The following is a 24,683-nucleotide window of genomic DNA, read 5'->3' on the forward strand; positions in this document are numbered from 1 at the left end:
AAGGTCTAACGCTGTGCAAAATTTCGTGTTCCTAAGAAAAAAAATGTTTTATATACTTTAGAATTGTATTATGCAGGAGCGAATATATTTAGATATACCTGACTGCGAGTCAGTTGACTGATACTTGTCCGTGCGATTTTTAAAGGTTAGTACTGTATCACAGTTTAGCACGCTGGAGGGAAGTTTGTCCACATACTTACAACTCTGTTAAAGAAGAAATGCTTTGTTTCGTGTGACTGAAATCATTTGCCGATGATTTTATGCCCATTACCTCTAGTTTAAAGTGAGTGATCAACTGTGAAGTAGTTACTGATAACCACCGTATCGTGTCCTTTAAGTATACTTAATAAATGAATTATATCTCTTCGTAAAGGTAAAAAAAAAAAAAAAAATTGTGCTGCCCCCCATGGGGGCCAGTGCCCATCTCCCCACGAGAGCAGCCCTTGGGAGTCCCACCCAATATAGAGCAAAGCCGAGACAAACGTCTACCTGTAAATTATTTCAGTTAAGGTAAAGAGATTAACTTTTTCTAAAAGCTCCTCGTATGGTTTATTTCTCAAGTTAGGTATCATCTTTGTCACCTGTCGCTGCAATCTCTCAAGTTTCTCCATATCAGTTTTATAATATGGTGGCCAGAACTGAACACAACACTCCAAGTGCGGGAGTACTAAGGAATTATACAAAGTGAGGACAAAATTTTCGGATTTATATTCGAGAGTCCTACTTATGAATCAGGTCAATTTATTCGCTATTTTAACAGCCTCTGTACACTGTTTGTTTGGTTTCAAATAATCTGTCATAATAACTCCTAAGAGTTTTTCTTGGCTAACACTATCAAGTTGGACTTTATTAATGTTATAACTAGCCCTAATGTTTTTACTACCAATCACTTTACATTATAACTACATTACATTACATTATATTGCATTCCAGAATTTCCTCTTAGGATGCTTCCAACGGACAAAGATATCATACAGTACATGCTTCGAGGTCAGAGAAAGTAGCAATCCACAACTTGGCAGTAGAGCGCAATGCTGACTTCATGCATTATGAGATCTCATGGAGGGGTGCCACGTAGCTTGGGTGTGCATCCTCAGCCCAAGTGAAAGGCAAGTCAGCACATCAGATAATCCAAGAGCAGCCAGGGTATTCAGGAACTATAGCATCACTGACAGAACAGAAGGCAGAATACAAGAAATTGAATATAAAATACGAAACACATTCGACAAGATTATGTGCAAAGTTTTACGTAGAAAACTCAACTGTGCTAATGAATGAAGATGATTCTGATAGGCAGCTTATCAGAAAAATAAGTAGATAATTAAATGCCCTAAAAAGGGCATTGTGACCTGACGGAGTGTCAGGGTGGGTTCTCAGAGAATGTGCAGAGAAGTTATGTTTCCCTACCACTAAAATTATTGAACCATTTCTCTACCATGGACAGCCGCCACAGAAATGGAGGATGGCAGATATTGTTCCAGTTTTCACGAAAGCCGATGAAGATAATCCCCTCAACTACAGGCCGGTTTCTTTAACTAGTTGCAAAACTGCTCGTAAAACTTATTTATTCAAGATGGGTGTATCACCTAGATAGGTATGCTCTTATTTCAGACAGTCAGTCACTTTGGCTTCAGATCAGGAAGATAGTGTACCACAAACCTACTTTGCTTTATCGATTGAACGATAGACATTGCGCATGAAAGGGGTGGTTGGAAAGACTGTGTGTATCTATGTCTTAACCATCTGGTTGTGGCAGTGTGTATTTTAACCCACGTCAGCGGTGTAAAAGATATGGGGAAAAAACGTATTTTCACGAGCAGTTTTCACTCATTTATATTTAGCCACACATTTGAATTTTTGTCACACAAACTTTCATGTTTCCACTAACGTTTGAAAGAAACGGAAGGTTCGTATGTAGTCCAGGGATGGAGGGGGAGCGAGATGAAGAGGAAGTATTTTGTGTGGTACGAGAATGTTTGTCTCCCAGAAGGGTGCCAGGCAGCAATGATGGTGGCAGCCACGTGCGGACGAAGCTTGGGACGTGATTTCAGTACTTTGTAACATAAAAAAAAAAAGATTAATTAATTTTCAGTAATATGAACAATTGTTGCACTGTGGTGTGTTATGGATCTGAGATACTAGAGCACTACAGTTATGGCTAAATACCACATGAATGTAATAACAACTGGAGTCAGAACGCAATGTTTTCCTTACAATTTTTTACATTTCCTCACCAGATATTTATGTTATTATTATCACTTATTATTACAGAGTCACTTACAAGGTAATGAAGTAACAAAATTATGCAGAGTTGTCACGAGAGAGAAAAATGTGGCATGACTTCATAAAGTATAGTCACTTATTTATTTTTCTACCACTTCTTACTGGTTATATGCAATTAAAGGTAATGTTCTGTTTTTGTACGTTCTTATCTTTGGTCTTATAAAACAGTAATCATCCAGATAACACTGTAGCGAGCGTCACTTTCGCTTTCTGTAGTGTGCAACTCACAACTGCAGTATTACTCACCACTGCTTCCATACTTACTATTAAACAACAAAATTATTGCCTCACATACCAAAACAGGGCATTCACAGATATGTGTTTCCCGAAGCATTTGGAGGTGTGGTATGCTCAGATACTTTTCAGAGCATCACTTTCACTTCTGCTAGTGTGTAGCCCACTACTCTCTCATTCACCATGATTTCCATACTCACTATTACACAAACTATATATTTTCTAACATAGTAAAATATGGCATTTATGTACATGTACATTATTTCCGATGCGTTGAGAGGTGTAGTATGTTCAAAAATACTCTCAGAGCGTCATTCACTTTTACTTCTGTGCAGCATATTGTATTTTCACTCTCCATTACCACTTTATTAACTAATACACTGATACACAAATTTCATATTTTTGTGCATACTAAACCAGGATAATTACACGTATTTACAGTCTTTCGTGACACTTAGAAGCATTCAGAGGTGTGGTTGGCATGGAGGCACTCTCCCATACAAAGGCCGAACTTGCACTCAGCACACATAATAACGCGTGCTTCAGTTTTCGCCTTTCTCTTCTCATTTTTACATCCTCACCTTTGTAGTCACTGTCAGAGATGTCACTGGGCGGTAGGTGGTGTCACATGAGTGGCTGGGTGCACTTCCTGCTCGGTTGGTCGGCGGGGCCGAAAGGGGATAGCTTGGAGAAACAGGGCAACATCCTAGCTCCATGGTGACCAGTTTTGACGAGGTCATGCAGCACCTTCAGTCAGGTCCGGGGGGAACAATATGTCCTACTTATGAAGCATAATCAAGAGTTAGTTGGGAATAAAGGGAGAAACCTGTACCGTACACGGTATCAGGACAACTGCCTCCCGGACAATTGGCTCCCGCTAAAGGTTAGGTTAGGTTGGGTAAGGTTAGACACTCGGTGATGTTTAGCGGAGGCAATTGTTTGTTCAGGGGGCAGTTGTCCTAGAACCACTGTACACAAGAAAAATAATCTAAAATGTTGCCAATATACCGGAATGCGAACCTGGGACTCTCAGGTGTGAGCCAGGCAGCATACCACTACACTACGACCTGGTAAAAGTTAACTTACATTGTCACAATCTTGTAACCAATGTTCCTTCGACTCCCAGCTGTAAGCCTGAGAGGATAAGACAACCCCCTGGCATTCTGTCCCAAGCACTTACGATAAGGCAGAATGAATGGAGAAACCTGTACTGCACACAGGAAAAATTATCTAACATATTGCCAATATGCAAGGAATCGAACCCCGGACTCTCAACTATGAACCTGGGTCACACCAGGAGATGGAGTGAGAGGAAGAGACATACAAAAGATTTTGAAAAATCCTTCTTTGAAAAAACTTCTTCTTGAACAGGAACATCAAGTCCATCAGTGATGACGATCTTCTTACAATCGTGTCATATTTCTTCTCATTTTCTGTTGTGCTTTTAATTTTATGAAAAACTCTGAGGCGACTGACTGACTTTGGCACAAATATTTAATTTCCATAATGCCTTATATGGTTCACACTCTTCTCTTTGTGCTTGCATCTCAAGTTTCCTTTAACATTGCTCTGTAGAGGGCCACTGCTCTTCATCTAAAACTGCCATCGTGCTTCGTGGTTCTGTCCATTCACTGACTCTCTTCCTCCTACTTATTATTGATCGTTTGAGCTGCACTTCATGTCCGATCCACTGATATATGGATAACCTCAAGCTTAACTTTTTCACTTCACAGCTTTCATCACAGGTCTCCACAACAATCACAACATGACTCTTTGGGACACCTATCTTATTTTTTTTTTTTTTTTTTTTTTTTTTTTTTGCTTGAACCAATAGAAGATTTGTTGCTTTTAACGCCTCAGAAACTCCGTTCCTTCCTCTCGCAACTTAACATATTTTTCCATTTGATTATCCCCATACCTTCAGCCACACAAAACTCAGTGTTTTGTCAATATTCTCGGTGTTTATTTTTTATAATATATTTTTGAAAGATCATGTTATTTTCTTTCCAAATACAACTTTGCCAAACTTAGGTGTACTCAACCAAGTCCATACTTTTAGCCCCACAGCCGCTGACTGTGAACACCCCTTTAAAGCGTGGGTGTGTTGAGGGGGAAATAAATCTAAACAGAGTGAAGTCAAAGTAACATTGCTCTCAACTCTCCTCCAACTCACTTCCTTCTGTCTATCTCTATGCCGCGGTGTTTCCTCTGTCTCTCTTCTGTTGCTAACCTTTTGGTCACATTTTCTCTGAGCTCTACCTTCACTCATCTCCCATTACTACAGGTAAACAGCACCTGTCTACATACACGTACACTTCTGTTCATCTTTTTAATGCAAGAGTAAAGTGTTACTTTTAGTGTTTAATCATATGGGCTACAACTGACCAACTGGAGGTCATAGACAGTCTATCTTCCCGATTTTTTTCCCACTGCCTATGACTACGTGATGTGTCTAAGCCTTCCGAAATGATAACATTTAGTTTTCATTTGTATTCAGGTTTCATTGGAAACAGAGAAACAAATTAACAACAGGTAAAAGCAAAAGACGTGGAAGGAGTTAGCATTGAAAGTCGAATGAAATAGGCCAATGTAAAATTTGTTCAGTGTTTTGTAAAGAATCCTATAGTTGTGTGTGGTATTACTAGGAAGTCAGCTAATAAGACAGGAATATTAAAGGGGGATGTGGATGTGGAATAAGAAGGGGAAAAAAGAAATAGGTAGGGTGAATCCACAGAACTTAGAAGTGACTACTGTCACTGAAGAGTGGTAAGCAGGTAACGTATGGAGAATGCATTGTGGTAGGTTTACTGACTGGAGTGATGTAACCAAGGAATTCAACGAAATTACTGGCATCATGGGAGGCTGCAAGATGACCTCTCCTCGTAGCAGATTACTGAAGAAAATGTGCCAAAGTTAGACACTCCAGAATGAATTATCGTCGCTTTATTCTTGGAATGACTTTACAGTTATTGGATTGGTGAGTTTAATAGAAGTTGCTTTTACTCTCTTAACAGCGACAGAATGCCCCAACGTAAAAGGGAATTGATTAGAATTAGCATGATTTAAGTGAATAATACATCATATTCGTGAATGTATTAAGAGAGTATCATATAAATAAGTACTGTGGAAAACTCACTGACGGCATTGATGTAACCAAGGAACTCTGCATAGGTATTGGCATCATGGTAAGCTGCAAGACGTCCACCTCTTGCTGCACAGAATTGAAGACTCTGTGCCCAGTTGAGTCTCTCCCCAATGGCTAGCAGCAGGCAGTTGTCGCCCACCACAGACCAAGGAGATGTGCATTCCTCTTCTGTGGGCATGAATGACGTTAGACTGCCGGAGATTAATGGCTAATTATCATTATAAGTACAGGCGTTCTGGATGGGAGATGGATGTCGAAAAGTCCTCAAGCTTTAAACCCTTCATGGTTATCTGTCTTAATGACTTACTATGCATTTGATGATATTTAAATGATGGATGTATTCCGAAGTACATAAAGCTGAAACACTTACAGTTCATGGAAGAATTATAATTACAGCATTTTTTGCTCTCTTCATGCGACTCTTTCAAGCTTCAGAAAAGAATCCAGGTTGTAAAGGATTAACGAGAGACGATTCCTAACCCTGTCAATACAGGTTCTTTCTCTGCCAGTAGCAAACTCGTCTAGGAATATCAGGAATTTTAAAAATACATCAGCGGATTACAGGGGTTAATACAAGTATTACGAAACAAATGTGCCACAATTATAATGACAGTACTAGTACTACTGGTAGTAGTACTAGTATCAGTAGTAATAGTAGTAGTAGTAGTAGTAGTAGTTCAATTCAGTTCAAGGCACCCTATTTCATAACGCTAATACATTACAGATAGAAGTACATAATTATGTGTATTCATTAGTTAATAATTGAATCCAAATACTGTATTCTGTAGAGCTGTGACAACATAATGAATTATAAATAACACAGAATAGTGTAAAAATTAGAATAAACACATATACACAATCATATACACACATTTACATACACATATATACACATATACAAACATATACACACATAAACATACATGACTGCACACATACACATATCTATCCGTAGCCAGATACAATACTCTCTCAAGGAGTTGTCGTTTATCTTTGATCTAGTTGTTTCACGGGGAGGGGGGTGCACTAATCCTCCTCCAACCCACTTGTTGACACGTAGGTAACCAGTGTGGGTTGGTTATATGGTTACTACCTAGCTTTGTAAATGGTTTCCTGGCTTACAGGAACCACTAGGCTTGTCAATCAATGTAAAGCCACCTGAAAAAGAAATAAAGATAATAAAAAGTGACAGGAAAGATGGGAGAAATGAGAAAAGAGGAGGGCAGACACAGAAAACGAATGATAACGGTGAAGGAAGAAAGTAGGTAGCACTGCATCAAGTGAGTGGATGAGGGCCACCACCACCTACCAAAACACAGACATACATAGATAACATACACACACACACACACACACACACACACACACACACATATATATATATATATATATATATATATACATATATATATATATATATATATATATATATATATATATATATATATATATATATATATATATATATAACCGGAGAAGGTTTATATCCAAGGGATGTTTGGGGTTGATTGCCCACGTAATGCCTCTCAGGGATGAGTGAGGCTGATCACTTTTATCTTAAATGTCAGGACCAACTGCCTAGCCCCGGGCTCCTACGCTCCTCATGAGGCAATGCAGGGAAGTCTTATGGTCTCTACACTGAGTAACAAGCCAAATGGTTTCCTGTACCCAGGAAACCATTTATTATGCTGAGTGGTAACCATATAACCGGGGTTTTTGGCGGGGTTAAGTGTCCCCCAGATTCCCACATCTATAATCACTTAATCATGGCAGTTGTTTCAGAGAGCCTCGGAGGGCCCAATACTTGCCCAGGGCCCCAGTCAAATGGTCAGATTCGCATGGCCATGTGGAATGTGAGGTGTAAATGAGGAGAGCTAGAGGGTGGAAGTGGTGAATGTGTTCAAGAGTGCGAGATATGCCGTGATGGCACTGTGTGAAACAAAGACGAAAGGGTGTGAAATGGAGGAGTCAGAGGGTGTGAAATGTGTAAGATCGGGCATGACTGGGCGAGGAAGATGCAAGGAAGAGTTCCTTTGTTGATGAATGAGGTGCAGCAGAGTGGAATGAGAAGTTACAAATGTGTCAGCTAGAGATGTATGTAGGTCAAGTTTGAGAAGGTGAAAGTGGCAGTAATTGTAGCATATGCACCGTGTGACGACAGGAGTGAGAGAGAGAAAGACAGGTTTTGGGATGAGCTGGATGAAGTACTGGGAGAAATGCCCAGGAGCTATTAAGTGATCGTAATGGGCGATATGAATGAAAGAGTAAGCACTGGCCCTGAGGATAACATAAAATGTTATGGAGTACCAGGAGAAAAATGATAGTGGGAAGCGACTGAAGGATATGTGTCAGGAAAAGAGGTTGAGCATTTGTAACTCGTATTTCAAACAAAAAGTTGCACATAAGCATACATGGTAGAGGGAATGGCGATCATGCTGAAAGGAGCATGATTGATTACGTGCTCATGGAGAGGTCTATGCCGGGAGTGGTTGCTGATACGAGGGCCGTGAGAACACGATGTAGAGGTCTGTCAGATCATATGACTGTGGTAAGCAAGATCAAGCTGAGAGGAGTTAGGTGGACCAGGAGAGAGAGGAGCAGTCAGGGAGAAAGACTGAAAGTCGAGAAGCTGAGATCAAAGAAATGGAAGATGAATACAGGACCAAAGTAGGGGAGGAGTTAGAATCAGTGAACTGGCATGAAATGGATCTGGACAGGACAGCCTGTGGAATGCATATAGGGATTGCTTAGTTAAAAATACTAAAGCCGTGTGTGATGTGGCAAGAGTAACAACAAAGAAGAATGGTACGGCATGTGGGATGAAGAGGTTAAGAAAGCAGGAGAGGAAAAGAGGAAGAAGAGGCTAGAATGGTTACAGTACAGGAGTTCAATTGAAATAAGAATGGAATATACTGTACTGAGAGGAAAAAGCTCGTAAAGAGACTAGTGAAGAGGAAAAAGGAGGAGGTAAATGATGATCTAGGATGAAAAATGAATGAAAACTACTCAGAAAATAGGAAGTTATTCTTGAAAGAGACGCGGAAATGTAGAAGTGAAAGAAGAAAGAAATTTGATGTTGTGGAGGATGTTAGTGGTAGATTATTAACCCATGGACATGAAGTAAGGACCAGATGGAAAGAATATTTTGAAAGCCTGATGAATGGGAATAGAGAGTGCAGACCCATTGTAAACATGACTGGTTTAGGGGGTATGCAGAGAATGAATGCAGTGCCAGGAAACATGACACTAGTACAGGTGAAGAGCGCTGTGAAGCAGGTGAAAAATGGGAAAGCAGCTGGGGTTGATGAAATGTATGCAGAGCAGAATGAAGTGCTTTTTGGAGATATGCAAGAAGTCATGGATGAGTAAAACTGTGCTTGCAGAGTGGAAAAAGGCTATGATTGTACCCCTGTACAAAAATAAAGGTAAGCAAATTGAGTCGTGGCATAAGTTTATTGAGTGTGGTAAGGAAGGTGTGGAAGAATTAATATAGAGAGTGCAAGAGAGATATCAGAAGTTCTAGTAAGTGATGAACAGGGTGGAGTTAGGAGTGGCAGGGGATATGTAGATCAAATATTTGCAGTGAGACAGATAGTGCAGAAGGCTTGTGAGAAAGACTGTAAGAGCCAGGATTCCTGGGGCTTGAATGATGAGTGAATGGAAGCGTGGCCCATTGGAGTGGGCAAATTTGGGCTGTCTGGACATTGCTACTCCTCACCCTGCCCTAGGGTGGAAAAGGAGGTCCAGATGATGATAATATATATATATATATATATATATATATATATATATATATATATATATATATATATATATATGTGTGTGTGTGTGTGTGTGTGTGTCCGACTCTGGGCATAGGCTTCACAGCCTGCTCCTAAGGCCCAGTAGTCCCCCTACATAGCATAACCTCTGCATGTCACCAATTCGGCGCTAACACCCACCGTCCATATTGAATACATGCTATGGCTGTCCCATACAGGACTGGTGATTTGGTATTAGCGGGGGTATTTTTATGACATGTCAGCGGACCTTCTGAGAGTTCAATAAAGTCTGATTTTTATGAAATTCAAATCCCTAAACTGTTTCCTACCTCAGCCGGGATTTGAACCTGGGTCCAGTAGGACTGCAGGCCACCTCTCTACCGATTGAGCCACCGCCTGACCCATATATATATATATATAATACAGTGGAGTCTCTTTTATCCGAAAATCATGGGACTTTCAGAGTTTCGTTTAATAGATTTTTTCGAATAAAAGATACTGTAATAATATGTAGGATACAAGGGAACAGTATTTTACCCACCCATCACCCTTTTCTGGCGACGTCTAGCCCACCACCACCTCCAGCACCACAAAAGCCACTCAACCATCACCAAAACATTTAATACACTGTAGTAACTACGTATGTAACTGCACTTTTGTAACTGTAATAGAAACTGTCAACTTAAATAAATCTTCACTCAAATAAACTTAAACCTTCACCAAAACAATGACGCAATTCACTGTAACCAGTTCCAACCAAAAAGTTTTGAACCTATTTTTTTTTTTTTTTCACATTTTCTGTTTCCTTATTCAGTCATTTCCACATCATCTCCCACGTCATCCAAAATCTTCCGAGGTGGTGGATGCAGTTGAGGGAGTGGGCAACTCGCTAACAGGGGATATATATGCAACCGTAAACTAAGCTAGTGGCGCGAAACAAGCCCGCCGTGTTTGAATTTTTGGATAGATTTCAGACTTTTGCGGCTAATCAAAATAAGAACGTTTTAGTAAAACTTACGGTTAATGGCATATTGCGGTTAAAAGAATTTCAGATAAAAGAGACTTTACTGTGTGTGTGTGTGTATATATATATATATATATATATATATATATATATATATATATATATGTATATATATATATATACAGTATATATATAATAAATGCGAGTGTTTGTATGTTTGTTACAATAAACTCGGCTCCCTTAGGGTCTACCCCCACATATGATACATATGGGCACGTGTACTGAAGGTCCTGCCATCTGGTGGCATTCTTCTGAATCTCGCTGAGAGGAGCAAAATGCGAGTCAGGGGATGATAGTTACCAATATTTTGGTATTATAGTCTCCATAACCAGGAAAAACTGAATATTCTCTTGTTTATTATTATTGTTATGCAGCGTGTTCTGGGTCCAGACTTCTTGGGTATAGACACGGTGCAGTCCTGAGTTCTTTGTTCCCTACCGGGTGTCACGAATCAATTCGCGACATTTCCTTTTTGTGAGAAGCCACGAACTATTGGTGGAAAACTCACTGTGTATCGCTCAGTTAACCGTTTCTCTCTCCATTCCGGGGTATACTTTTCAAATAATTCGTCACCGTTTTCAAAAAGTGACCGATTTAATGCACGTCACTAAGTGCGCTACTGAGCGATACTATTGTTTCTTTATCGTTCGCCTCTACTGCTCATTCAACCATTAGCCACGCCTTCTTCCGGTGGCCTGTGCGTCCTGCTTATGCATTATTTGAATTCAGTTTTGCGTTTGCTGTGACGGAGAAAGGGTCTGTGCTCAGAAGTGGAGAGGTCAGCTAGCACCCCAAGCTCCATTAGTACAGTTAATCCCAGCTCTCCCACCTTAGTGGTGATACACAGTATTCATCGACTGGTATTTCTTTTGTGTATTTTGTAGTTTTAAGAGCTTAGTTAAGGTGTTTTTCCTAGGCGTAAGTATTTAGCTTCTGTGTGAGTGAGCGAGTGCGTCTCATTTAATTTGATTTGAAATGTAATGTTAAATTTATTTTTGTAATTAATAAATTTAACAGTTCTATTTCTTGAGCTTAATGTAGAGTAAAAATCTTGTTTCATTTCTCCATAATTAAGCTTATTTTCTATACAGCTCTAGCTTGCATAAACGTTTACTATTCATAACTGGTACTTAGACCAGTCTTGTTGTATTAACTTAAAATCCGTTGTGCCAGGAGTTAATGCATCAGCAAGAACCTGATGTTATTATTATTAGTATTAGTTATTTATTGTCAGGGGTGATGTAACTTTCTCCAGAGGCTAACAGTACAGTAATTCAGCAATTGTGAGTAATTAGTCTCTGCTGTGTACTGTTGAGAAAGTTTATAAATTCTCGTTCTTGAGAATCTTAGCAAGTCAGCGTAAAGTAATCGTTGCTTGATGTAGCAAGACAATCATTGTCTCTGCTCTTCAATATTATTGAATATTATCAATTTAAATAATATTTAAACCATATATTTTAAAATTACCGGGATATTTTAAAAACCCCGTGACAATTGGCGACCTCATTCCAGGATATTAACTCCTAGCTCTAAAGCTATTCACGAGATAGTGCTCACTCATTCATATTTAGGTATTTATCATTAAAGTTTATAGGCACAAGCTTACTGGTGTTTACCCTTAATTTAGCAAGTGAATTTTGCTTTATTAATCAATAGAGTACTTAACTCTAGTTTATTCTTGGTAACGCCAGACGATTTTATTCGCTCCTGGGAAGTCGCCGTACCCATTGTGTTTATTATTGAGTCTTCCCAGTCATTTACATTTTTGATTTATTCTTTGCCAGTTAACTAGATAAGACTGGTCACCACTAGCTTGTGTCTGTATTCTTTACTTGTGTTTATTAGTATTCGTCGCTAAGCAGTCAGTACTCAATTTCGGTTACTTAGTAAATTGAGCTAGCATCATGGCTACAGCTGTATATGTACAGGAAGCCAAAGATATTGGTCTCACAGACCCAGAGAAAATACAGAGTTACGTTCTCTCACGGTTCAATTACGAGCAAGAACGTGAGAAAGATGCTCGTGAAGAGCGTAGGATTCAGCGCGAATGCGAGCGAGAACAGCGCGAATACGAGCGAGAACAGCGTGAGGAACGTGAAAGAGAGCGTGCTTATGAACAAGAGCAGCGTGAGAAAGAGCGCGAATACGAGCGAGAACAGCGCGAACACGAGCAGAAACAACGCGAGCTCGAGTTAGAAAAAGAGCGAGAACAGCGCGAATACGAGCGTGAACAACGAGACAAAGAACGAGAACATGAACTTGTGCTGAAGCTCAAGCGAGATTCCTTGGCTTCAGACACGTCTGGTGCAGTTGGTCAAAGCTCCACGAGCGTTCTCCCTGCACATGTCCTGGCGACCCCACGCATCAAGCTTCCTTCATACAAGGAAAGCGAGCGAATCGAGCCGTACATAGCTCGTTTTGAGGACATGGCAGACTTATATCAACTGGATGAGGCAGCTAAGCGGCTTCAGTTTCTTAGCCTATTTGAGGGCCCTGCCCTCGATATTCTCCACAGAATTCGTGGAGACAATCTCACATATGAGATGATGAAAGCTGCACTCATTAAGGCGTATGGTCTCACAGTAGACGACGCCAAAGTTCAGTTCATGCGAGCTCGTCTCCAAGACAAGGAGACAGCTGTTCAGTTCCTTGATCGTCTCACAGCTTACTTAAATGAGTGGATGGAGAAAGATGAAACTCCTTCCACGCGTGAGGGGATAATTGACCTTATGCTGCGTACACAGCTAGGGAGGTCGTGGCCTGCTGAGCTCATAGCACAGCTTGAGATCTGCCAGGTGAAAGATGCCAGCCAAATGGCAGAGAAGGCTGACGCATTCTTTACTGCATACGGGTATCAAGCTCGTAAGCAAAACACCTGGATCAGAAAAGATACTGCCAAGTCTGGGAAGCCGTCTCAGACTGAATCCCAGCACCAAGGCCGTTCTCAGAGTAATGGCCAAGGTCCGAAACCACAGAAGGACCAGGGGCAAAATATACAGCAGCCTGCTTGGAAGCGGTACAAGCACCCTAACCAGCAGCAGTATCAGCCACGCAACCGACCGTCGGGACAAACTTTTTCACCACCAGCTCAAAAGAGGCAGGAAGCAAATGCAGCCTTCATTCCTCAGCAGCAGCCTGGTGGTCACGTCCTTACCAGTGTGGGTACTTCCCCACAGTTCACTAGTCCCACAGTGACAGTGAACCCCCCTCCACAGATGGCCAATGTTCCATCTTCCCAATATAACCCTCAAGGCACAATGTTTGCCACATCAATTCAGCAGCCTCATGAGTGGCTAGCTGCTTCCTCCACAGGCCCTCCCACAGGTGACAGTACCTTCCTTGTTCAGCCAGGGTTTGTGGGAGGCATTCCTGTGAAGGTCCTGAGAGACAATGGTTCCTCAGGTTGCTCTGTTAAGCAGAGTTTAGTTCGGCCTGAGCAGTATACAGGTCGACAGATCCATGCAAATCTTATTGATGGATCAGTGAGATTGTTCCCTGAGGCAAGTATCCAGGTGGCATCTCCATTTTATACTGGTACGACACTTGCAGTTGTCATGCCAGAGCCTCTATTTGACTTGATAGTAGGCAATATTCAAGGAGCCAAGGATAGTTGCTCCGATGATGGCGCCACTCAGACTTCGGCTTCTGCTGTAACACGAGCCATGGCTGAGGCTCCAGATGGTGTCACCCCAGTGATCATTGAATCGCCGCAAGATCTGATGTGTAGCCAACTTGTTGTGCAAGAACAACAATCTGACTCGACACTTGCTGCCGTGCGGAATAAACAAAAGGGTCGAGTGATTAAGTATTCACGGGGAGGTCGAGCCAAGTTCCTTCGTAAACAAGGACGGCTCTACCGTGAGTCACGAACACCCGAGGGCGAGGTTCGACTGCAGTTTGTCGTTCCCGCCAAGTACCGCCTAGCAGTGTTACAATGGGGTCATTGTTCAGCCTCAGGAGGTCACATGGGGAAAAGGAAGACCCAGGGCCGTATCCGAGCTGACTTTTTCTGGCCAGGGATGGGACGGGACATAGATAGTTTTGTCCGTTCTTGCAGTGTGTGCCAAAGTATCACCACTAATCAAGGACATGCCCTTCCTGTGCCATTTGTAACTACACCTGTAATCTCTGAGTCAGTTGAGAGACAGGGTAGTGGTGAAGTGGGTGCAGACCTGACGTCTCACCCATTGGCCCCACAGGACACATTATGTCCGGGGCCTGTACATACATATTATGTACCGTAAGTTAAGGGGGAAGTTGAGAGGCGACTTGAGGCTATGGAAGACCCAAGTTTGCATAAGGATTCTCAGCTTCCCGGTACTAATATATGTACCGTAGGTTAAGGGGAAAGTTGAGAGGCGACTTGAGGCTATGGAAGACCCAAGTTTGCACAAGGATTCTCAGCTTCCCAATACTATTATAATATTGTATTGTAGGTTAAGGGGGAAGTTCGAGAGAGAACTCCGCAGAGGCGACTTGAGGCTATGGAAGACCCAAGTTTGCACAAGGATTCTCAGCTTCCCAATACTAATATAAGTATTGTAGGTTAAGGGGGAAGTTCGAGAGAGAACTCCGCAGAGGCGACTTGAGGCTATGGAAGACCCAAGTTTGCACAAGGATTCTCAGCTTCCCGATACTAATATAAGTATTATAGGTTAAGGGGGAAGTTCGAGAGAGAACTCCGCAGAGGCGACTTGAGGCTATGGAAGACCCAAGTTTGCACAAGGATTCTCAGCTTCCCGGTACTAATATAAGTATTGTACTGTAGGTTAAGGGGGAAGTTCGAGAGAGAACTCCGCAGAGGCGACTTGAGGCTATGGAAGACCCAAGTTTGCACAAGGATTCTCAGCTTCCCAGTACTAATATAAGTATTGTACTGTAGGTTAAGGGGGAAGTTCGAGAGAGAACTCCGCAGAGGCGACTTGAGGCTATGGAAGACCCAAGTTTGCACAAGGATTCTCAGCTCCCCGATATTAATATAAGTACTGTAGGTTAAGGGGGAAGTTCGAGAGAGAACTCCGCAGAGGCGACTTGAGGCTATGGAAGACCCGAGTTTGCACAAGGATTCTCAGCTTCCCGATATTAATATAAGAACTGTAGGTTAAGGCACAGGTTGAGGACCCGTGTGCGGTTCGAGGCTATGGAAGACCCGAGGTTGCACAGGGATTCTCAACTTGCTAACATAATCGTGTGCTATAATTAATGGCGACCTCGAATGTACGTCGTAGCACTGACTGCTAGGCAGAGAGAGTAATTGTAACTTAATAAGAATTTTGTCTCATTGACACTTTTGATGCTCCACCTCAATTGGTTTTGCAGGTTCAGCAATGGGTGTAGCAGTTTTGCTGTGCGGACCAGCTGATCATCTGCCGCACGCTGCTGCCTCTTCTCCTCTGCCTTCGTCGTCGCCATATTATTTACTGTATCATTTTACACTTAGGTACAGTTACACTACAACTGTCACACCTACACCGTGTATTGCATACACCACGCTACACAACAATTAGTTGTCAGTGTAAATGTAGCGAATTTTCGCTCAGTTTGACCTGAGTACAGGATTTTCACCGTCGTCACGGAGTTTTTCCCTCAAGCTTGCTTCTATTAACGTAAATACGAGGTTTTTTCACTCACTGGCGACTGCGATTTTCTCCTGTAGCAGGATAGCACACACACCACAGTGTGAATCTTGTGTGACTGAGTTAGGATTTATATGTATGTATATTGAAATCATTCTTCTGAAGGAAGAAAGATTTAATTTTCATGGGGCGTAATGTCACGAATCAATTCGCGACATTTCCTTTTTGTGAGAAGCCACGAACTATTGGTGGAAAACTCACTGTGTATCGCTCAGTTAACCGTTTCTCTCTCCATTCCGGGGTATACTTTTCAAATAATTCGTCACCGTTTTCAAAAAGTGACCGATTTAATGCACGTCACTAAGTGCGCTACTGAGCGATACTATTGTTTCTTTATCGTTCGCCTCTACTGCTCATTCAACCGTTAGCCACGCCTTCTTCCGGTGGCCTGTGCGTCCTGCTTATGCATTATTTGAATTCAGTTTTGCGTTTGCTGTGACGGAGAAAGGGTCTGTGCTCAGAAGTGGAGAGGTCAGCTAGCACCCCAAGCTCCATTAGTACAGTTAATCCCAGCTCTCCCACCTTAGTGGTGATACACAGTATTCATCGACTGGTATTTCTTTTGTGTATTTTGTAGTTTTAAGAGCTTAGTTAAGGTGTTTTTCCTAGGCGTAAGTATTTAGCTTCTGTGTGAGTGAGCGAGTGCGTCTCATTTAATTTGATTTGAAATGTAATGTTAAATTTATTTTTGTAATTAATAAATTTAACAGTTCTATTTCTTGAGCTTAATGTAGAGTAAAAATCTTGTTTCATTTCTCCATAATTAAGCTTATTTTCTATACAGCTCCTAGCTTGCATAAACGTTTACTATTCATAACTGGTACTTAGACCAGTCTTGTTGTATTAACTTAAAATCCGTTGTGCCAGGAGTTAATGCATCAGCAAGAACCTGATGTTATTATTATTAGTATTAGTTATTTATTGTCAGGGGTGATGTAACTTTCTCCAGAGGCTAACAGTACAGTAATTCAGCAATTGTGAGTAATTAGTCTCTGCTGTGTACTGTTGAGAAAGTTTATAAATTCTCGTTCTTGAGAATCTTAGCAAGTCAGCGTAAAGTAATCGTTGCTTGATGTAGCAAGACAATCATTGTCTCTGCTCTTCAATATTATTGAATATTATCAATTTAAATAATATTTAACCATTTATATCAAAATTACCGTGATATTTTAAAAACCCCGTGACACCGGGTCAGTAATAACAAGGAAGGAAAACACAAAACACCACTGGTCAAAAGGCACACATATATATTATTAAAAGACAAATACACACACCGTTCTATGAGCAAAACTGAGGAACTTACAATGACTTAAAATAATGTTTACAACAATCACTTTCCACCTCCCCACTGTAGGGGGTCACCTTGACGTGGTGGCGGGGCTTGAAGCATGGTTGGCAGTGCCACCTACTTTGGAGGCAAGCCTACCTTTGTAGGGTTTGGCATTTGTCGGCCTTGTGGACCAAGCACCCCCTACATCACTGGTAGAGGAGGCCTACTGGTGATGTCAGTCCCTGCCCATCTGTCATCTAGGGCGGGACTGTTGCCTCCCCACGTGTTTGCCGTGCGTGGCGTCCCGTAATGCTGGAAGACGGGAGTCCTGGTGGTTGAGCGATGCTGCATGGTGCGCCCTGCAGCTAGCAATACACCTCTTTGGTCCCTTATTCTGGCTAGACGGGTGGCCTGGTTGGGCCCGACCAGGTCAATCGGCTGGTCACTGGCTAGCCATCCAGGCTAGTCACCTAGTGGCTTTAGGGTCAAGCGGGCACTGGGGGACCTGGTGGCTCCTATCGTCCTGGAGTCACCCTTGTCAGGGTCCCTTGGTGGTTACCAGCGTATACTTCCCCACTACCTCTGGGGTCGCCAGTGGTGCTTTCCCTGGCATATGGCCTCCCCTTGTTGGGCTCCATGGTGGGTGGAGGGGTGGGGGAAATGAAGGTGGTTCTTTTTTATTATGGCTTGTAATATTTTTGCAGCTGACGACCCTGGTTCCGTCCCTGACCATCCTGCAGAGTCTCCTTCCTGTGCGCCTCATGTGCCTCTGGCTGGTGAGGCCCATATTGCCACCCTGGAACCATACCTGCCTGGTTCCAGTGGTTTCCGGTCAGTGGCCACTACAAAGAAGAAGAGCCGGCAACAGACTACAACATCTTGTGGACATGCCCGTGAGGTCCTGCCGGGTGTCTTTGAGAGGGTTGATTTTACAAGGTACTGCACCATTCGTACTTTGGATGGTCAACCTATTGGGAATTTGGATATTTTTACGGTTCATCGGCGCATTATGTCAATCTGTGGGAGGGAGCCGAAGATTTCACCTCAGGGGGATGGTAGCCTACTAGTGGAGGTTACATCCCCTGAAGAGGGTTCTCGGCTGGCTGCCCAGTGTAAGGACCCGGATGCGCTGTTTTCTTGTGTCCCTCATGCTTTTTTCAATTAGTGTCGAGGTGTTGTTTTCTCCAAAGACTTACTTCGCTACAGTGAAGAGAAGCTTGTTGAAGAACTACAGGTCCACAGGGTTGTCAAAGTGGAGAGGTTTCGGAAGAAGGTTGATGGTGTACTCACCTCAACTCCATCATTGTTGCTGACGTTCGACTGTACTGTTCTCCCTTCATCCATCAAGGTGGCTTGGTTGTCCCTTAGGGTCAAACCCTTTGTACCAAACCCACGACGCTGCTACCACTGTCAGATGTACGGGCATGTTGGGCGAGCCTGTCGTCGTTTGCAACAGGGCCTCCCACTGATGTGTGTCAGTTGTGGAGCATCCACTCATGCAGGACAGGACTGTCCTGGACCTGTTTGTTGTTTGCACTGTGGCGAGGCACATCCTGCTTCATCTAAAGACTGTGCCCGGTTTTGCTTAGAGAAAGAGATCCTCCTCATCCGTAATAGGGATAAAATAAGCTTTCCTGAGGCCAGGAGTAGAGCCATGTCATCTGTTTTCCGTAACGGAGTGTCTTATGCGTCAGTTTTGTCCGGTCATAGCCGTCCTCATCGTCCTGTCCAGCAGCAGACTCGAGTTCCTCCTGTTGTTTCAGCTCCTATGCCTTCATCTGTCGATCCCATGCCAGTGCAACAATCTCCCGCACTTGCGACGGTTGCCGCTACAGTTCAAGACTCGACCTCTACATCTATGGTATCCCCTAGTAGTCATGGTGCACATTCTTCATTTGCTAAACGTCATCGTGGTTCCTCAGAGTCTTTGAGTCTTGAAGATCCTCCAAGCAAGGTGTCGGTCGTGGAGTCCACATCCTCTGTAGTTAGTCCATCTGTGCAACAGCCCTCGGACCCTGCTTCTGGGTCTTCGGGGGCTTCTGGGGTGTCAGGTCAGTCTGGCACCTCTTCCTCCGGGGAATCGGATGTTCCTCCTCCGGTTACCTCTGAGGATCCTGTCCTCCCCTCCACGTTTGGAGGCCAGGACCCCAATCCCTCCTGCTCGACCTCTTAGTTCACTGGGGGCCCTGGGCAGGTTCGGAGTAGCTCTTCCTCTCCTGCTGGGCAGCAACAGGTGTCTGTGAAGTCTCCCAACACTTCGCAGACCCCAGGCCCTCGTTCTAGCCATGCTGCTGCCCGTGGCAAGCCCCTGAGTGGGCGTATCCGCATTCCCAAGAAGATTGTCTCCCAGGGTCGCTCAGTGGTTTCCACTAAGTGACCCTTTCTTTTGTATATATAGTTCCTCCATTTTAATATTTTTAGTATTTTTTTTTTATGGTTTTCTGTTTGTCCCTCTCCCCTGCCCTTTTTTTTTTTTTCAATAGTTTTAATGGCTAATGTTATTCAATGGAACTGCCGTGGTTTACGAGCCAAATGGGAGGAACTCCGTTGGCTTCTGGCTGAGTATTCACCTGTGTGTGTTTGCCTACAAGAGACAATGGTTGGAGATGCTGCGCCTCCCAGTCCACCTGGTTACCAGGTTTTTTATTCAGATCCTCTTCCTGGACAGGGTCATGGTGGGGGTGTGGCTATTCTAGTATGCAGTGACATACCTTTCACTGCTGTGAATCTTAACACTCCACTGCAGGCTGTTGCTCTCCAGATTTTCCTTTCCCGTCGTTATACTGTGTGCTCCTTGTACCTCCCTCCTAGTGCCACTATTGAGAGGGTTGATCTTGAAAATCTTATTCGGGCACTTCCCTCACCCTGTTTCTTGCTGGCTGACATGAACAGTCATCATCCCCTGTGGGGTGGCTCCACAGCTGATGCTAGAGGTACTATGTTAGCCTCCATTGTGGAGGATGTGGACCTGTACATTTTAAATTCTGGTGAAGTTACTTACTTCCATAGTCAAACGGGTATTTTTACTTCTATTGATTTGTCTCTGTGCTCTGCAGGGATAGCCCTGAATTTTACATGGGCTGTGTTACCAGACTTACATGGCAGTGACCACTTCACTATTTTATTAAGATCGACACAGAGTGTGCCTCGGCGTCGTCTTCCCCGCTGGCGCTTGGATAGGGCGGTCTGGCCGGCTTTTGAGGAGCTGTGTTCCCTGAACCGATGTGTGGAGGATTTTGTCAGCACTGACGCTGCTGCTGAGTATTTCACAGACTTACTACACTCGGCGGCACTGCAGAGTATTCCGAGAACAGCTGGTCACTTTCCTTGACGTCCAGTTCCCTGGTGGACTGATGAGTGTGCTTCTGCTGTTTGGGCTAAACGTGCTGCTTTCTCCCGACTTCGTCGTCACCGAGGTGACCCTGGTTACTTAGCGGCATATAGGAGGGCCCGAGCTCATGCCCAGCGGGTTATGAAGGAGGCTAGGAGGAAGTCTTGGGCATCATTTGTTTCTTCAATTTCTTCACAGACTCCTCTCACAAAAGTGTGGAAACGGGTGAGGAAGATTTCAGGGAAATTTCCCATTCCCTCTCCTCCTGTTTTATCTCATGCAGGTGTGGTGGTGGCTCATTCTTCGTCTGTTGCCGAGATATTTGCAGCTCATTTTGCTAATGTCTCTAGGAAGGACACCTCATCCCCGTCGGCACGCCGCCGATGGCACCTGGAATCTTTGGGCATTAGTTTTCCATCTACTGCGGAGGAGTCATATAATGTTGCTTTTTCTGCTTCTGAACTTCAGATGGCATTGTCGCAGTGTCGCGACTCGTCTCCAGGCTTGGATGATGTCCCATATGCCTTCTTACACCACTTGCCTGATGCAGCCCTTCATTTTCTGTTGTCACTGTATAACAGAATTTGGTGCAATGGTGGGTTTCCGACCTCATGGGGTGTTGCTGTGGTTCTCCCCATCCCTAAGTCGGGTAAGGATCACTTGCAGGCCACTAATTATCGCCCTATCTCGCTGACGTCTTGCCTTTGTAAGGTCCTCGAAAAGATGGTGAATAGTCGGCTCGTGTGTTACTTAGAGAAGGGTGGTTACTTGTCTCCAGTCCAGTGTGGGTTTCGGAAGATGCGGTCGACCACAGATGCTCTCCTTTCTTTAGAATCTTCCATCTGCCAGGCTTTTGCAACTAACCAGCATCATATCACAGTGTTCTTTGATTTGGAGAAGGCGTACGACACTTCCTGGCGTCATGGTATATTGCAATCTCTTTATGAGTTTGGTCTCCGTGGGCAACTCCCCACTTTTATCCGGGAGTTTTTATCTAATCGTTTTATTCGGGTCCGAGTCGGGAGTGAGCTGTCTACTGCACGTCCCCTTGAGGATGGTGTGCCACAAGGGAGCATACTAAGTGTTACCCTTTTCGCAGTGGCAATTAACAGTGTTATTTCTGTGCTCCCTGATGGTGTTCGTGGCTCTCTCTATGTTGACGATTTATCAATCTCTGTCACTGCCTCACGGATGTCAATGGCAGAAAGGAGGATGCAGATGGCTCTCAACCGTGTCTCTAGATGGGCTGATGAACGAGGTTTTCGATTTTCCTTCAAGAAGACCGTTGCCATGCATTTTTGCCGCGTTCGTGGAGTCCACCCTGACCCAAACCTTTTTTTAGATGGGCGTCGTATTTCGTGTTTAAAGGAAACCCGGTTTTTGGGGCTGATTTTTGACAGCCGGTTGACTTGGGTCCCTCACTTGAGGTATGTAAAAGCTGAGTGTCTCAGAGCATTGGGTCTCTTGAAAATTTTAGCGCACACATACTGGGGAGCTGATCGCAAGACCCTCCTCCTCTTGCATCAGTCTCTGATTTTATCCAAACTTCATTATGGATGTGAAGTTTATTCCTCTGCCTCAGAAGCCCGGCTTCGTATTTTAGATTCCATACATCATGCTGGTGTTTGTCTCGCCACTGGGGCATTCCAATCTTCCCCGATTTCGAGTTTGTTGGCTGATGCTGGTGTCCTTCCTTTAGACTTGCTCCGCTCTTCCCTTTTGATGAGATGTTGGTATCGCTTATCTCGTCTCCCAGACTCTGTGCCCTTTGTCAAGGTCTCTCAAGATTCTCGGTCACCTATTTTTGCCACTCGGCCATCCTTTCCAAAGCCCTTTGGTTTCAGGGTGCATCAATTATGTCTACCTTCTCTGTTCCTTCTGTGCCGATCACTCCCCATCGTGTCCCGAGGGTGGGCTACTGGCTTCTCCCCAGGGTGACATTTTGTCATTTCTTCTCATCCAGTAAGGCCTCCCTTCCTTCTCAGGTTTTATTTTCTCTGTTTTTAGAGCATGCCTCTTCTCATGGGGACTCCATACCAGCTTATACTGATGGATCTAAGTCTGATGTGGGTGTGGGCTTTGGTGTGGTGTTTCCCACCTTCTGTCGAGGTGGGAGCCTCCCTGTGACTGCTTCTGTTTTTACTGCTGAGCTGACTGCTATTTTATTTGCCCTTCAGATTCTCTTCACTCTCCCCCACACTGCTTTTACTGTTTTTAGTGACTCACGAAGTGTTCTTTCTGCAATGGAGTCTTTTAATCCCTCTCATCCTTTGGTTTTATCCATTTTAGAGTGGCTTTTCCTTTTAGGGCGTCGTGGACGTCGTGTAGATTTCTGTTGGGTTCCAGCTCATGTAGGAGTGGCAGGGAATGAACGAGCTGATCAGCTGGCCAAGGTGGCAGCGGCTCGTCCCCCTCTTGCACAGTCCCCTCTGTATCGTCTGCCTGCTGCAGATATGCGCTCCTTTATTGCCTTCAGGGTTTGGTGCTGTTGGCAGGAGCATTGGGATGCTGTGGGTGCCAATAAGTTGCGCTCGATTTGCCAGAAGGTGGGCTCATTCAGTTACCAGGGCTTCCCTCGTCAATGGGAGACTGCTTTGTGCTGCCTCCGCATTGGCCACACCCGTTTCTCTCACGGTTTTTTAATGGAGAGGGCTCCTCCTCCATTCTGTGATGACTGTCTGGTTCCCTTGACTGTTCGGCACCTGTTGGTGGAGTGTCCTAGTCTTGAGGATTTGCGGCGTCGGTTCCTCTCTGACCACCAATCGGATGGTGGTGTGTATCATCTTTCCTCCGTGCTTGGGGAGGATGCCTGTGTCTTGGGAGGGGCAACCCTCTCCTTTCTGAAGGAGGCAGGACTTCTTAAGGATATTTAGAATTTCTCCTTTTTGATTGTGTGGCTTATCCTCTGTTTTTTGTTTTTTGTTTTTTACTTCTTTGTTATACGGTGGCATATGACCCTGGCAGTTGCGCCGCCATGATCATTTAAAAAAAAAAAAAAAAAAAAACTTTCCACCTAGTTCAGCAAGTCTGACCTGTACACGGAATTACACCTTCCTGAGGTAGGGTTATGTCCACACAGTGTCATGGACAGTATTTCACAAATATGTCAGGTACATTATATTCAAAACACACGGACAGCATAGTACAGCATACCCAGTATGGCAGACGCGTGACATGGACGACAACTTATATTTAAGCCCTTAAGTCTGGGTATTCACATGACATAGATGAGGTCCGAGCTAGTACAATATATCCACATGACACGGACGATGCCCTAGCTAATCTTAGGCTATATACGCATCACATAGGAGGAGAGTATATAATGTCCCGCACTTGATTGAAAGGGGGGGAGAGGGGGTATTATTGAGTCTAGGGTAGGTTTATTCATGTGGGGACGGGGACAGGGGGCCTGGGGAGGGGGAGCACACTGGGGGAGGGACACACTGACATATGTTATCCTGTGGGGGCGACACTGGGGGGAGGGTTGTCGCTGTCAGGGAACTGACCCATGGGTGGGAGTCGAGCACTCCGCGCGCAAGATCACAGGTAGTAGAGTTCACTATGGCACACTGGGAGAGGGGGGGTAACATTGCAGCTGCCAGGGGGGAGGAGAGAGGGGGATAGAGCACTGAGGAGGGTTGGGCAACACTGGGGAGAGACACCGCGGGTACAGGGGAGGAGTCACAAGGGTTGGTTCACTGGGAGAGGGGTCCAACAGCTCTGGGGAAGTGCACAATCATAAAATCTGGTACACACAATTCTAGCGGAGGGGAGGACATGGCCCACGAGGTGGGAGGGCCTTCGCCGGGAGCTTCAGATGGTGGCCAGGCGTGGGAGGTGGGCCGTTTGACTAATAGTACATGGGAGGGTGGTCCGTAAGGTTGCCACTAGTCCTGGAGGAGTGGGTGGGTGGTGTGTTGGGCGGCTCCCTAGCCACTATGGCCCAGCAGGAGGCAGGGCTCTCCGGGCTAGGGCCAAAGAGGGCCACCAGATGCACTG

General features: G+C 44.2%; 1 protein-coding gene across 1 annotated transcript in view; it reads right to left on the minus strand.

Moving 5' to 3' along the window:
• The window catches only part of LOC145393781 (type-2 ice-structuring protein-like), a 260,566-nt gene that overhangs the window by 16,213 nt on the left and 219,670 nt on the right, over window positions 1-24,683 (minus strand). The window contains exon 3 of the mRNA XM_080267830.1: window positions 5,654-5,830. Coding sequence (XP_080123956.1) covers window positions 5,654-5,830 — 177 coding nt within the window. The remainder of the gene's footprint in view (window positions 1-5,653; window positions 5,831-24,683) is intronic.

Source organism: Coenobita brevimanus, chromosome 25 (genome assembly GCF_032717465.1).
Source record: "Coenobita brevimanus isolate Jiangsu-jjx chromosome 25, ASM3271746v2, whole genome shotgun sequence".
Taxonomy (NCBI): domain Eukaryota; kingdom Metazoa; phylum Arthropoda; class Malacostraca; order Decapoda; family Coenobitidae; genus Coenobita; species Coenobita brevimanus.